This window comes from Vicugna pacos, chromosome 6, assembly GCF_048564905.1.
Source record: "Vicugna pacos chromosome 6, VicPac4, whole genome shotgun sequence".
Lineage (NCBI taxonomy): Eukaryota > Metazoa > Chordata > Mammalia > Artiodactyla > Camelidae > Vicugna > Vicugna pacos.
In genome coordinates, this window is record NC_132992.1 from 70857068 (window position 1) to 70873957 (window position 16890).

General features: G+C 35.8%; 1 protein-coding gene across 6 annotated transcripts in view; it reads left to right on the forward strand.

Annotated features, from left to right (window-relative positions):
- Nucleotides 1–16890, forward strand: part of LIN52 (lin-52 DREAM MuvB core complex component) — a 91925-nt gene that overhangs the window by 31914 nt on the left and 43121 nt on the right. The window contains exon 6 of one of the 6 annotated variants that reach the window (XM_072963408.1): nt 2276–2373. The exons of the other annotated variants lie outside the window; for them this stretch is intronic. Coding sequence (XP_072819509.1) covers nt 2276–2295 — 20 coding nt within the window. The 3' untranslated portion in view covers nt 2296–2373. Of the gene's footprint in view, nt 1–2275; nt 2374–16890 lie in introns of those variants that run through there. 6 annotated transcript variants of the gene reach the window in all.

Genomic DNA, 16890 nt, shown 5'->3' on the forward strand with positions numbered 1-16890 from the left:
ACATTTCTCCAAAGAAGGTATACAAATGGCCGATAAGCACATAAAAAGATGCTAAATGTCATTAGTCACTAAGGAAATGTAAATCAAAACCACAATGGGATGCCACTTCACACCCACTAAGATGGCAATCATGATAATAATAATGGAAAATAACAAGTATTTTTAAGGATATGGTGAAACTGAAACTCATAGATAGCTGATGGGAATGTAAACGGTGTGGAGGAAGTTTGGCAGTTCCTCAAAAGTTTAAACAGAATTACCTCACAACCCAGCAATTCCACTACTAGGTATGCACCCCCCAAAATTGAAGACAGGTACTCAACAGATACTTACGCACAAATGTTCGTTTCAGTACTATTCATGATAGTCAAAAAGATGGAAACAACTCAAATGTCCATTAACAGATGAATGGATTAAAAAATATGGTACATACACACAATGGAATATTATTCAGTCACAAAAATGAAGTACTGACACATGCTACCATGCAAACAAATCTCAAAAGCATTGTACTAAATAAAAGAAGACAGACACAAAAGCTCACTTATTGTATTATTCCATTTGTATCAACATCCTGGGTAGATAAATCCATAGAGACAGAAAGCAGGTTGATGGTTGTTGGGGACGAGAGAGGGGCAAATGGGGAATGACTGCTTAATGGGTATAGGATTTTGTGGGGGTGGGTGATGAAAATGTTTTGTAACTTGATATAGGTGGTGATTCACTTTTAAATATTCTTTTGATCCAGGATAGCAACCAAAAATTTCAACATGATTTAGGAGTTAAGTTTTTTATTCTTAAGTACTCTGGTTTCTTGTTTGCCTATCCAGGCCATCCTGCAACAAATAACCAACCCAAATCTTACCCCTCATCATCCAGTGTGCTTTGCTAAATACCACAGTGGTACTGTGCTTGGGTTTCAGCAATCTTGAGTATATTCTGAGTGTCAGTTTAGGATTCTTAAATGCAGGGCTGCTTCTAATTGAGATTTAAAGGATAACCAAAAATAAAATTTGTTTGTATTTACAAAGTGACTTTTTTTTAAAACAGTAAATAGTTTCCTGCCCTTAAAGATCTCAGTTTGGGGTTTCGTACTCTTTTCAAAATGGCATCTAGTGTGAGGAAAAACAGCTCCTAACATGTAGAAGCTCTCCTGGGTTTTCTTTAGAACAAAAATGGTCTTATAGCATTGTAGAGATGATTATAAATGATGTGTGTGAAGTACTGAGCATAGGTCTAGGTAAAGCAAGTAAAATTGTGCAAATGATGCAACTATATACATGGTTTGTATTGCTTATCTAACTGAAAAGAATAGGGAAATTCATAGAATCTTTTTTGTAATATGTATTTTAAAAATTAAATGTGAGCTTTTTTTTTTTGCTAATACAGAACAATATATATTCATTGTAGAAAATATAAAGAAAGCAAAAATTACCCCAAATCATAGCATCCCAAAATAGTAATCACTTTTAACATTTTGGTAAACGCTTCTTCTAATCCTTCAAACATTTCTTTCTAAGAGATACACACACACACACACACACACACACACATATGCATATATATTTTACATACATGGCATCATGCTATTTCTGTTCTATGACCTGCTTTGTTTACTCAATGAACTGTGAATATCTTGTAGTACCCATGAAAACACAGGAAAATCACCAGTTTTATGACTATGCAGAATACCATTGTATGATTATTTATAATGTATTTCATTAATTTTCTCTTAATGGACATTTAAGTTGTTTCCAGTGTTTTACTAAAGTAAATCATGCTGTGATAAACATCTTTACTCTAGATCAAAGTGAATGGCACATTTAAAATTTTTTATACACTTTGCCAAAGTGACTTCCAGAAAGACTTGTGCAAATTATATTTCTAACAGCAGTAAATAAAGTACTTATATACCTGCATCTTACAGCCAACTCTAGATACTGTGAAATTTTTTTAGTATTTACCCACTTTATAGGTCAAAAATTATGTTTCAGTGTTTTTTATAAGTATTTCTTTGATTGCTGATAAATTTATGATTACTGGCCACTTGTTTTTCCTCCTTTTATGAATTTCCCATTATAGTCCTTATCTACTTTTCCATTGGTTCGGCTTCCAGTATTTAAAGGTGAAGAAACTTGAGGTCCAAAATAATGAAGTGACTTAGACCTCAGTCACCCAGTAATTTAGTGACAGAATTGGTGAATCATATAGATCATCATGTAGAGCTGGAAGGGAATCTTAGAGATCATCGAGTCCCAACCCTCCAATGTTACAGATGCAGAAACAGAGGCCTAGAGATATTAGGTGACTTGCCTAAGGACAGCCACACAGCTCATTAGTGACAGAACCAGGAATGTGAGTCATGTCTGATGAAGAGGGAAAGGCAAGTAGCATTTTTGAGCCTACTATGTTTCTCACGTATCTTTTCTCATTTAATTCTCACTACTCTTCTGCTGTTATTCCCATTTGAACAGATGAGGTAACTGAGGTTTGAAGAACTTCAGTGATTTGCCCAGTGAAACACCTAGTTATTTGCAAAACTGGGATTAGAATCCATGTCCTCTGATTCTTAATCCAGGGGTATCACTGCCTCTTAGAATAGTAACAGTAGGTATGTTTCCTGGCTTCATTCAAATACTCATTTGATAAAATATGATTTGCCTCTTAGGAGCTTATAAATAAAACTCTGCCTCTATTTAATAGTTCTTATTTGATACTGGACACCAATCTGACAATGAGGTAAAAGAACTTTTCATTATAAGCAAAAGCTGATCAGAAACCATGTCTTATGCTTATTGAGTGAATAGACTTGAGATTCATGAGCTAGATATGACCTAAAATTTGTACAGTAGTAATGTCTGAGTTGAAACTTAGTATTATCTTAGAACTATTTTTATTCCATAGAGAATAACATCTTAATATATAAATTGAAAATGACATTTGGGTTCTCTGAAGTGTAAAATGGATCTCAAATCATCAAGGGGTCAAATAGGAACAAAATCGAAATCATGTCAATTGCATCCTCCATAGCTCTAAAAAAAAAGCCTGTTATCCTTCATTTTTTGACAGGGCTCACACTTTCAAAATCATGTTAGCACTAATTTAGTTGAGGCTCCATCCTATATAGATGCACAAAGATTACTATTGACTTGTTTATAACTTTATTGACACTCTTGGTTCATTCATTTGTGTGGAAGTTAGTTGGTAAAATTTGTGTTCTTCATTTCTGCTTTGCAGACAGATCTTATAAGTGTTTGGGTTGATGTTTTTTAAACCTGCCAGTTTTATGTAAATAAGTTGAGGAAAGTGGAAGTGTGCACATGTGACAGCATCTTTTTTTCCTTCACAGAGAATTTTCTAGGCTTATTGAATAGAGGGGCCAACAATTAACTCACATTATTCTAGTCTTCAATAGTATGGATCTGTTAAACTTTATTATTTAAGAAATAGACATTCTTATCTGGTATTTTTCTGATTTACTTTATTAGAACAAAATTACATGTTAATTAATACATCTAGATTCTGGTAAAGTTTGGGGTTTGGTTTTGTTTTACCTTTTTCTTTTTTGTTTTTCCCTCCTCTCCTACAGCCTTTGTCACTAGAAGAAGGTAAAAAATAAAGAGTTGGGCAGTTGAGGGAAGGCACTTTAAAGCTCATGCAGAGGTGGTTACATAAGACTATAGAGCATTCATTCAGCCCACTATCAACAAACAAGCATCACGAGAAGTAATTCTTATTCTAGTATCAAATATAATAGTCCTTTAAAATCTCCTTTGGAATGTTGAAAAGAGATCAAATGAAACTTTCTGAGTGGTTATTTATAGGGGCAGAAGAAACCTCCAATTTCATTCATCCATTGTAGCTCCACTTTCTCATTTTAATGCTCAGTCCACAGTGGTGATGGTAAAAGATGTCCTGCACCTACAGAGATGGCAGTGGGAGAGGGGCCATCACCTTTCCATTTATTGCTTGTTGCAGTTTGGCCTGTTTACAGACCGAATTGCTGGGTGGGTGCTTCTAGTGGAGAGTGAAGGAAATCAAGGTAGCAGCAAGAAATCAGCATTTACACATGACCCATGAATTGGCTAATTTTTAACGTGCAGTTAGTTAAGAAATGATTACAGCCGGAGGAGTCATGACCTCAACTTTTCATCAGCTCCATTGGATTGTGCCTCAGTTTGGAAATGAAGGAGGTATGCAGGAAGTTTTAATTGTACCTGTGTGATTTATCCCTAGTCAGCTCTTTAATTTCTTCTGGCTGTCTGAGGTTTCCGACATGCTGTAAATTTCCCCAACTTTTTCATTATCTGCAATTTCTTTATGACTCGTGAATCGGAGTGGAGAGAGAGTGTGGATTTACAGCAGAGATAAACATGTCCATAAAGTCTGTATCTGTGTCAGTAATTGTACTGCTGTCAGTGACTGTCCTGTTTTACAGGCCTCTCTTGGGAAAGGAACCAGCCTCACTACCAGCAGCACTGAAGTGCTTGCTTTGATTTGCATTAACTTGCTGGGAGATTGGGTAGGAATGATGGGATAGGAATTGATACTGGACCTTGGCCTCTCTTGTTTGTTTGTTTGTTTGTTGTTTGTTTAAGGTCAAGTGGCTTCGTGTTGGAAATAGAACGTGGACAATGTTCATTTCCTAAGTAACTATTTCAACATATATTGATTTGGTGAGTGTGAAAAATCCTTTCTAACTTCACATTATACAAGGCATTTACGATGATTTTCCTTTTCTATTGCTATTGATAATTAAACTTGGATCTTTTTTCATCTTTCCGTTTTCATTTTCTTAGAATTAAAACACAGGGTTTTTCTTTTAGAACATTAATTTCTCTTCAAGAATGTAGGCCAGCCAGAGTTTTGATGATGACTACATCTGCCATGTCTTAATTCTTGTCTCTCTCCTGACGGCTTGAAGTGGTGCGCCCTCAACCGTTTGCCATGAGAAAGGAAGTCTTGAAATGGAGAGAACTTCTTCATATTCCTGTCTTTAAAGATGCTTCAGGAATTCTCTAGTGCTTGCTTTTTTTTTTTTTAATAGCAGTTGTGAAAGAAAATGAAGTTAAGAGAAGCCCTTTTAAAACAGATGGAGAAGCAAACACATACTTTTCTTCTAGTACATTCAATATTTGAGCAGATCCTTCAAAAATCAGAACTGTCTTTGCATTTCCTGAACCTTCTGCGAGGTAGTTTAAAAGAGTAGTAGGTGGCAGTACAGTTTAACAAAGAGAGGATAAGATGCATGATAAATCTCAACCTTTAGTCAGGCCATGAGTCCAAATAATATAGACAGTTATCTAGATAACTTCTAACACCTTTAACTTCTCTTCCTTCTTCGGCTTGCATTCCTTTTGCCATCTTTCTACCAGTAGATGGGAGAGGAAAGATTAAAGGAGATGATATTGTTTGGCTTTTTTCCAGAAGCTATGGTGAAAAGTATAGTTAGAGAAAATTACGGCTAATATGAAATTTGAAATTATCTGTGGTTTTAATTCCTTCTCTCTCCTATTGCCATGGTAGGAGAAATTGCCATGATTACTCAACAGGGGATAAACTACTTTCTTTGGGTGAGAGTAATAAACTACTCAGACCCCTTTATTTGTCAATGAACTTGCCCTTCTTTAGAAAAGGGACACTTTTTCACTCATTTTTTTTCTTTGCCATCATGCAAAGCAGTGTTCTTCAGGGAGTAAGCTTATGAAGTTACTTACTTTGTTACCTAATTCTAGTTTGGGAAAACTTCTAGTATGTGCCTTACTATGTCTGATTTAACAAATATATACAATAACCTAAAACAACCAAACAGACAAAACTTCAAATTATCTTCTTAACTTGATGCCATAAAATCCTATTTTGTTTTATGAACTTATACAATTATTTTCTTTAGTGAATGCCATATTGGAAGTGCTTGTCATCCATTTTGATGCAGACCTTTATTTTTTTCTTTTGTCATTTATCCATTTTATACAATACAATTGTAAGCGCTTATAAGTTTAGACTAAGATAAGGAGTTTCATCTGTATGCCTGCTCAGTTAGTCAAAGGAAGAGTGAGATGTCTACCTAGTTCTGACTATAGAAATGAGCTTTCTGGTTGCTCAGGTTGAAATGCTTGTTCTTACTAAGACTGTCTCCTCCCCAAAAATAGTTTTACAGGTGGGGAAATTATAGTGTTCTAGCTTTGCAGGGGAAGCATTTTTCTCCTGGTTGAAGAGAAAATAGTTTATGGTTGTCTGCTTCTGTTTCTGCTGCTGTCAGCTGTCAAATTCAGTAAAAACAAGGGTTTAATTAGCCAACAGTCTCACAGTGTTGGAAGATAATTGCATTAATAAAGAAAAGAGCAACACAATAAAAGATAATTTGAATACCAATTTGTCTACCTGCTATTCTCTGAAATGGCTCCCTGGCAGGATTGGTGACTTTGTATTAAAGGTTTAATAAACATAGGCACTGGAGAATGATTCAGTAACATGTCTCCCAATGGAAAAAGCACAGGCTTTTTGTTCCGCCTTCTCCTTAATCAGGCTGAGAATGGAATCCAGGAGTAGCCAGGCTTGAAACTTAAGGGAGGGCTGGAGTATTGATCTGTTAACTATTTGTAGGAAAGATAATTCTTGGGTGAAAAATCCTATAGTGGTTTATATTTTTTAGGATCCCTGACTCCCTTGGAGTTGTAAATTTAAAATAACTTATTTCAAATTATCAAGTAAATGAATATCAATGCCACAAATACATCAGGGAAGAAGACCTCTCCACTAACTTAAGGTGAAATTCCCATGGTCCATTTTCCTCCAGAAGTTCATTATGAAAACATTTTAAACATCCAAGGAGCTCCCCAGATAAGTAGGTAGATAGGTATGAAATATTTATATTTATTTATTAATTATATACATTTATTTATTTATTTTCTCCTTGAACTATTTTGAAGTAAGTTTCTGACATCAGGCACTTTACCCCTAAATACTTTAGGACAGTTCTTCTTCCTAAGAATAAGGATAGCTTCCTATATAATAATACTATTGTTACATGAAAAATCAACTATAATTGCAAAATACCTAATATCCTTCCATATTCAAAATTTCTTAGTTGTCCCTAAAAATCTTGTATAGCTTTCTTTACTTTTTTTTTAACCGAAATTCAAAGTTCAGGCAGTGTAAATGCTGATACATTCTTGATAGAACACTTATTACTAAATTCTGCGCACCAACTCTTTTAATAAATATTTACCAGTGTTTTCATATGGTGAACATGTATTTACTGAGATGACTATCATTTTCCTGTAGAGTTTCAAGTTCTCCCTCTACACTAAGCCTGCTTTATCCAGCTTTGTTCATCTATTTCTAGTATTTGCTCCTTCTCCTAGCAGAATTAGCTATAGAATTGATCTTTTCTCCAATAACTACTCCACTCAGTAAACAGAGTAATATTTTTGAAACACAAATTGACATGTGACCTTATTCCCTTCTTAAAACCCATCAGTGTCTTCCCATAGCTCTTAGGATAAAATAAAAAAACCTTTCACTTGGCCTTACAGCTCTGCATGATCTGGCCTTTCTCACACCATGTTCATATCACATCATGCTTCCCTTTCTGATCATTGGCTCTACAAACTCCTAAAAAGAAATAAGTGAGGTAAGAATTCGAGGCACACTTCGTGGAAGAGGTGAAACTTAAGTAGAAGTTAATGAGTAATATTTGCATATGGGAGGAAAGAAGACACTTCAGACTGGGAAGCAATTTGGGGGTATGAATTGGTTAAAGTCCTGGAAAATGTGGTTGGAAAAATGAGGAACCAAATTGTAGAAAGCCTGAAGGACCAGGCTGAGGGATCATTTTCAAAAGTCTGGTAGCCACTCCCAAAGAAAATTGAAGAGTGTGTTGATGGATCCAAGAGACTAGCTAGGAAGCTGTAGCTATCCAAGAATGCAGTAACTGCTTGTACTAGATAGGATGCTATGAATGCAAAGGAGGGGACAATTGAGAGATATTTGCAGGGGGAAATAGACATGAAATTTTAATAGACTGAAGAGACACAAGAGTCAAAATGATTTCAAGACTTTAAGCCCCTGTGATTAGGAGGATACAGATTAGGATGTAAGTGGGGGTATACATTATAAAACTTCAGTTTTGTTTGCTAAAGTATTGTTAAGGCATTATTGAAATGGATAACTTAAACAAATATCAGGGTTATAGGCTAAAAGATTGTGGATATCGGGTCTGTTAGTTAGGATGAAGTTCAAGTACATATAATAAGAAATCCAAAATAATTGTAGCTTACACAAAGTAGAATTTTTTTCCCCCGCACCGAAAGGAAGGCTGCAGGTAGACAGGCCCAGGCTGGAAGAGCAACTCCACATAAAGAACTGAGGCTTCTGTCTTTCCATTCCACTTTCTTAGTGCCTGGTTTCTATCCTAAAGGATACCTCCTGGTCTAAGATGACTGCTAGAGATCTAGCCATTAGGCCTGCCTTGTAGGCCAGAAGAAGGTGGTAAGGGAGAAGTACAAAAGCAGTGCCCACAACTGACTTCTTTTCCTTTGAGCAGTCTCCCTGGGAATCCCACAGAATTTAGTCATCTGGACTGACTGACCTAGTTGCAAAGAAGGTAATCTTTTATCCTGAGCTATAATTTTGCTGGGTAAGAACTGAGGTTCTGTTAATGAGGAAAGGGGAGAATAGGTATTGGGATAAGCAACCAGCATCCTCTGCCGCAGGGAACAAGGGACCTATGCAAGAGCAATGATTGGTCAGTAGAAGTAGATAGAAGAATGTAAGGTGATGGTTATGTTGAGAAAGCTCAGAATTAGTAATTTTTGAGGCATGTGTATGGATGTTAATCTGTGAATTTGCACTTCATTCTTATAATTTATTGATTATCTTGTGTGAATTATAAACAAAGCGTAGGGACTGATTCTGTTTTCTTCCTGCACTCTATGTTTGGTATTCCAAAAATGGGTGAACACAAGCCCAACAAGTCCTTTTAAGAGACTTTGCAGGGTGAGGGGGTATAGCTCAGTTGTAGAGTGCATGCTTAGCATGTACATGGTACTTGGTTCAATCCCCAATACCTCCATTAACAAAAAAAGAGAGAGAGAGAAAGACCTTGTAGACTTTGAAGTGGTCAGCTTTTAATATTGACCATTTCTAACAGACAGCTTATTAATATTTATATCTACTCAGCAGGTTCTGAGTAGATATTTCTAATTATAAAGAGAAATACTTTGTTCTCTGATTTCTGTATATTTACCAAAATTCTAAGATACCAAAAAAAAAAAAAAAAGATTGTTTAAGTAAAATTTTCTTTTGTGCAATTACCCTGGGCTAGGGACTCCAAGGGCTAATTTTTATTTTCACTATGTCTCATAGCCTTGATTGTAAATAGGCTGTTAAGATTGTTGAATGAATGATTGAATTATTTCTAGAGCCCAAAATTACATAGGCTCTTGTGATATTTAGAAGTTAAAGGCAGTCTTTACTGTTTGACATAATAAAATTTGTTTCATAGCCACTGAAAAACTAAAATATCCTATATTAATGTATAATATATAATTAATATAATAAGCTATTTTTATAATGGCTCTATTGCTAATTTTTAAAAATCTAGCTCCTAAGAATACTTTTCAGCAAAATATGATTCATTTGGAAGCATTTTTTGAAAACTTAGCCCAAAATGTCAGATAAAGCTATCAGATTTATGCTGCTTAAAATCAGCATTTTACTCTTCATATTTAGAGAGAATTTCTTACTTTCCTTGTAGCACTTTGCTGCAGAATGTGCATGGCTTTGCCCTACTTCTGGTGTCTGGGTTCTCATCCTCTCAACAGCATCAGTATTAAGCCAGCCTTCTTTACCTCCTCGATCCATATTAAACCTGTCTTGGAGTCTGTTTATTGGATAATATAGCTACACCGGGGCTCTATGACAATATCTTTTGCTGCCTCATTAACTCTGGAGCATTAGAACAAGATAAAAATGCCCTAAAGCCTCTTATCTGATGTCTGGTGTAACCTGCTGAAAGCAGGAGTGCCATTAGTTTATGTTAGAAATCAAATAGCCCTCTCCAGTGCAGGAAGTACTGATTAAAGCTGAAGTGTCCCTGGAGGACTCTACAGCTGTCACAGGGGTGGTGGCTGTCCCTCACCAAAAGGGAAATCTGGGCCAGAGGTCCCAATGGGGTGGTGCTTTGAGAACTCGCACGTGGCTGCCCCAGCTGTTCTGTTTTGCCTGTTTTACAAGAAGAGGCTGGGTATTGTCATCACAAGCTGCTTTCCTTAGGGACTGGAGCAGGCCAAATAATAAGTAATGTTAGTGATGGTAATTGAAATTTGATGGCTCTCCTGGGATCTTTATAGCCTGAAGCTGGTTGGCACTTGTGGATTGTCTGTGCCTACCGAGATCCTATTTGAAGTGTGCCTTTTTTTTTTCCTTCAGTTTCATAATAATGTTGTGTGAATTTTTTTTTCTCCTCCCCACTATAGAAATTTTTTGACAGAGTCAGTCTTACGAACATTATGGTGGATTTAAGTACAAAAGGAACAGCTTTGGCTTTTTCATTTAAATTATCAACAATGCAACAATAAAGAACTTAGTCTTTTGGGGGACCACTGCAGAGATCTCTCTAGGCTTTTAAAAGAGCATTTTAAACTTATACAAGTAATACAAGCTGTTGATTTAAATTTTTTTTAACTAATATGGAAAGATAAAGTAAAAACCTTACCTGCTGAACTTACCAGAGGTAACCACCAACCGTTTCTCCATGAACACTTCCAGACATTTTCTATGTGTTAATGAAGTTTATATATGTTACCACATACAGATGAAATCATAAAATGTATACATACTATTTTGTGACTTGTTTTTCCCACCCCACAATGTATCTTGGGTATCTTTCCACAGCAGTACGGATAAATATACCTCATTGTTTCTCAGCTGCTACATAGAATTTCATAGTATGGGTATACCAATGCTAGACTCTTTGTAGATAGTTTGACTTGGACCTATGAGTGAATACTTACTGTACCAACTGGTTGCACTCAGTGATTTATGTTCCATGGTTCAACCTATGATTTTACATGAAGTGATTTCTGCTCTTTAGGAATATTGCCTTTAGTTTCAGGACTGTTGTGAAATAGAAAACACTGGAGGTAAAAGTTTCTGGAGGGCTGGTGTGAGTGTTGTCATGGATCAGCAGCTGGACACTTGTAGTAATATACACCCTGCTGTGTGTTTTAAATTCTTTGCTTAGTTAAATGAGAAGTATTCTGTCCTAGATAGGTGCAGAAAACAAATAGCCTTTAATGGGTGTTGTCTAAAGCATTGACTGGAGGCTTCCTCTAAAGTTGAATAAGTGTTTTCTCCCCTAATTTTCTACTTCACAAGTTCCAAGAATCAAGTTATGAATGCATTAATGGACTTGGAAAATGATTTGTCAGCACGTGAAAATGAGGACTTGGGTTTCTTGTGTAACAGCTTGGCTCACAAAGCAAGTTTGTGCCTCATGAACTTTAGGGCCCTTGCTGGGAGTAGCTGTGTGGTGAATGAAGCAAAGCAATTTTCCAGGAGCATTTCAGGTCAGTGATGGGAGAAATCAGTTGTCTTCTCAGGCAAACAGAAACCTAATTTTATTTTATTTTTTTAACCTTTTTCTTTTTATTGCCATCTGCTTTTTAAACTTGCTTTTAGGTAGAACCAAAGGTGATTATCTTCTAATGCCAGTAAAATTCAATGAGAAAATACTAATACATGTTATTGAGGAAGATATGTCCAATGAAAAACCTAATTTTAGTTGTATCTGTCTTCAATAGAATCTATACAAATTGAGTGGTAGAAATTTTCACTTCCATTGCAAATAACATTGTAGAAGGGGGAGGGTGTAGCTCAGTGGTAGAGCGAGTACTTAGCATGCATGAGGTCCTGGTTCGATTCCCTAGTACCTCCATTAAAAACAAACAAGCAAACAAACAATGCTAATTACCTCCCCGCTTAAAAAAAATAACACTGTAGGTCTTTTTTAACTCAAAGTCCTACAGACTTATTTTCTCATACTTCAAAGTTCTGATTTGCCCGAGCATTGTTGAAGAGATGTCATTTTAATGAATTGTGAAATGCCAACTAGTTTGGTTTCAAGTTTCCTATGCAGTGTTTTCCCTCTCCTTGATGTTAGTCATTTGAATTGATATACAATGCTTAACTTAATATTTGGAGACCATTATTAATAGCAGTTACTATTTATACTCAATTTATTTCTTGTTCAAGCCTTCAGTAGATTCTTGGGAGATACAGGTATACAGAAATTTCAGGGGCTTTTGTGGGCTATTGGAGGTCCTCTAGACCTGGGCTGTTCAAAAATGGTAGTCACTAGCTGCATGTAGCTGTTTAAAGTTAATTAAAATTAAATAAAATTTAGAATTTAGCTCTTCAATTGTACTAGTAAATGCTCGGTAGCCACATGTGGCTGGTGTCTACCATATTGGACAGTACAGACACAGAATACTTCCACTGGATGGCACTACACTAAAGTTTGGCAAGCTATGGCTCACAGCCCATTTTTGTGTTCCCTGTGAACTCGGAATGGTTTTTACATTTTTAAAGGGTTGTAAAAATAAAAACCCAAGGAGACCGAATGTGGCCCACAAAGCCTAACGTTTACTATCTAGCATTTTACAGGAAAAGTTTGCTGACCCTTGGACCTATGCCCACATCTCTTGATGACATTTCAGCTTTCTGATCAAGTTAGGTTAGGGGTTTCCCTAAACCATTGAAGACTGTGAATCTATTAAGCAAAACAGGCAAATTTAAAGCAGAGTTTCCTTGCTGTAGATAGACTGTGGAATGAGTCCAGAGCTCATGCAAATCAGTTCCCTGGAGCTAGCACAAGTGGGAGGAGCTTTGAAATGGGTGAAATTCTTTGTAGTATAAATGATCAACTTGCAACAGCTCTGTGAATAATACCTACAGTGTAACAGAACCTTATTCTGGTTTTGTACATTATTTTATCTCTTAAGTGCTGTATTCTCTCATTTTAGTCTAAAGGAAATAAAATGAATACGTTTCCTCAGACGTGCTTGACCTTTCAACAAAGAATTTACAATGAAGATTTTTAACTGTTCAATTTATCTTTGGCTGTCAAGTTATTTCAGTCAATCTCTCCTAGGACAAATGAAGCAAAAAGATTCTTCTTCTGATATTCTCAACATCTGAGAGATAATCTTCCTTTGCTCCAACAATTTCTCATTAAATATAAAGCTTATGGAATCTGCCTATAAAATGAGCATCTGGCATTTCTGTGGTAAATTAGAAAGTCAACTTGTTGCTTTTAAGATAGGACCTTGACATTCATGAGGGAGCTTTGTGAATTCCTAAGTTTGTGATAACCTATAGCATATCATTTTTGCCCTAAAAAGCAGTAACATGTGGGTGAAAAAGTTCAATTTACCCTTTTGGGCTCTTGATGTAAATTATTCCATAATTAGAAGTAACTAAAGTAATTCTCCCACTGAAACAAATGTTACACTACAAGATACTGAATTATTAGTAGTAACATAATTTTGAACTTGTCTGAATTTTCATATTCAAGATAGTGATGGCAGATAATTATGGACTATGGAGTGAGACCATGAAATGTATTGAACTACAGAAAAAGTTATATTTCAACATTAGCTTTGAAGAAAGAGGCAAGTGGTAGAGGAAATAGGGAGATAATTGTGCAACAGTATTCTGAGAGGGAACCTTCATGAAGTGATAGCTTCTTTCTAAAGGACACAATGAATGGTATCTATATTGCTTTTATTTCCTAGTACAGAATCAGTGCAGATTTTATTACTTAAGGCTCTATTCACTGATCATAACTTGTTTTGGTGTCAATTAGCTGTTTTCCATGTTAGAGCTTTGAATAAATTTATGAAAACCACCAAATTTTTTCTAAATCTTCAGTGTCATCCTCTTTGTCATTCTTTGCCAAATCATCTCCAAATCTCCTGGCTCTTTTAATTCTTTTATGTCACTTTTAGTTGTGCCCTCCAAACCCTCTTATCTTGCCAATATTAATGGTATACTCCTCTTAATTACCTTGATCTCCTTGAAGTCATACACTGCCTTCTTTCGTAAGGCATGCCAATAAGCATCTACCCTCTTGGATCACCCAGTCTCCAGTAGGAGATTCCATAATATATTTTATGTAATCAAGGATGTACTTCTTCTAAAGCTGGTGGTTACCAAGTTTGAAATCTTTGTCCACAGCACTTTATGATACCAGTGAAACTATGGTAAAGTCATATATCTTGAGCTTGTGTTTTACACTTCATTTGAAAAGTCAGAAACATTAAGGGAAAGGAACATCACCTTGACTTAGAGTTGCAAACCATAGCCTTTGAGGATGGCCTTGCATATTGTCTGTAATGGGGGAGAACCTGAAGTTCATGCTTTGGAGAAATTAGGTATTTCTCTATTTCTGGCATAAAGAATTTAAAAAAGCAGTCCAAAAAACACTGCCCTGTATCTGAGATTTTTTATTGGCCTGGCAGTAGTTGGAAAAGAATTCTTTTTATGTCCTAAGGTTCTCAGATTAGTAAGGCAACCTTAATTTTTTCATAAAGTCTACATATTACTATAAAGTAGATAAGTCAATCTGATCTTAAACTCTATAAGCTATATAAGGATATGTGAACATCTGGGTTTTTTACCACTGGATTCCCAACACTTACTATGATTTGTACATGACAAATATTTAATTGTTTTGTCTAATAGGTGCTTACCTTTTCTCTTTCATGATTATGTTTACAAAGACATCTTTCTTTTAGTGTAAACCAGTTTAATATATGTTAAACAATTTCTTGTTATAACTTATAACCTTTCCTTTTTATGAACCCTTTAACTTCATATTTTCTCCCAAATCACATTGTGGTCATGAGTCCTTGTCTCCTCTATCATTCTCACTGCCTTTTCAGCTTTCATTGAAGGTTTTTTTTTTTTTTCTTTTTTTTTTTTCCTCTGTCTCTCTCTATTGATGAATGTTTTGATAAAAGCTGGAACCCTTGCTAAAACATTCCCACACACTGTTGGATGTGTAGTGGAACTATTCACGTCACAGATCTGAGCCGACCACAAGAGAAGTATTCCACCCATCCTTTATTCCAAATATATAGAAACTTTTAGTCCTTTCCAGTTTTCATAGTGTTATTTTTCCTATGTAAATGAGTATCACTAGGGAATATCACAGCCACGGTGAGATGCAGGTGGTGAGTGGACTGCTAGGCTCACTCACTAGCTGAATGACTTGCTCCTTCAGTGTGTGTTGTTAAGATTAGTTCCTCAGCAAAATTGCAAGTAAGCTCCTGTGTTATACTGACTTTCGTGCTTTCATGGTTAAATCCCACGGATATTAAAGACCTGAATGATACATTTATGAGTTGCTCAGAATAACTTGTTTTCTTTCTTAAGTATAAAGTATAGGCAAAGTCTTTTGTAATGGCATAATTTAGCAGTCTAATTTTCTCTGGAATATTTTGTGACACAGTTAAAAGAAGAATAAATGATTTTTTTTGCCACAAATGAGATCTAATAATTATTTTCTTCAAATTAAGAATCCTAACCTTCGAAATTACATTGGATTCTGTTTTTTTATTGTTCAGCACCACTGGGAAAAATGAGCATTTGCAAATATGGGCTGTTCCCACCTACATTTGCTTTGGTGTTTGGTGGATGCAAGCGGTGAGAAGATCCCAGTTTGCATGATTAACCTTGTAAGGACTATGGATCCTCTTATATGTAGGAACTACCCCTCTACTTTTTTTTTTTTAATGGAGGTACTGGGGATTGAACCCAGGACCTAGTGTATGCTAAGCATCTCCTCTGCTACTCCATTTAGATCAGAAATGAAGCTGGTTTTGCAGAAATTAACAAGCAAATCATAAAATTCACATGGAAATACAAGAGACCCAGAATAGCTAAACAATCTTGAAAGAGAACAAAGGCGAGTTCTCACACTTCCCAGTCTCAAAGCTTAATACCAAGCTGCAGTAATCAAGTGATACTGGCATAAGGATAGCCATATAGATCAACGGAATAGAATTGAGAATCCTTCACATTTACAGACAATAATTTTTTGAGGTGGGTGCCAGATCATTCAGTGGGGGAAGATACATAGTCTTTTTAACAAATGGTGCTGGAAAGAGGGGAGGGTATAGCTCAAGCTGTAGAGCACATGCTTAGCATGCACAGGGTCCTGGGTTCAATCCCCAGCACCTCCTCCAAACATAAATAAATAAACCCAATTACCTCCCCCTCATAAAAAAAAAAGGGAACAAATGGTGCTGGAAAAATGAAATATCTGCATGCAAAACCCCAAAATTAAACTCTCTACCTCATACCATATACAAATATTAATTCAAAATGAATTATAAACCTAACTGTAAGAGCTAAAACTATAATACTCTTAGAAGAAAATATAGGCATAAATCTTTGTGGTCTTAGATTAGGCATTGTTTCTTAGATATGATACCAAAAGCACAAGCAGAAAAAGAAAATAATAAATTAGACTTCATCAAAATGTGAAACTTTTATGTTTCAAAGACACCATCAAGAAAGTGAAAAGACAACCCACAGAATGGAGAAAACTTTTGCAAATCATTTCTGTATTGTTTGATAATGGGCTTATGTCCAGAATATATAAAGAACTCTTACAACTCAACAACAGAAAGACAGCCCCCTTTTTAAAGTGGGCAAAGGATTTGAATAGACACTTCTCCAAAGAAGATACACAGATGGCCAATAAGCAGATGCAGAGATGCACAGCATCATTAATCATTGGGGAAATGCAAATCAAAACCATGAGATACTACTTCAAACCACTAGGTGAGAGTAATAAAAAAGATGGACAGTAACAAGTAT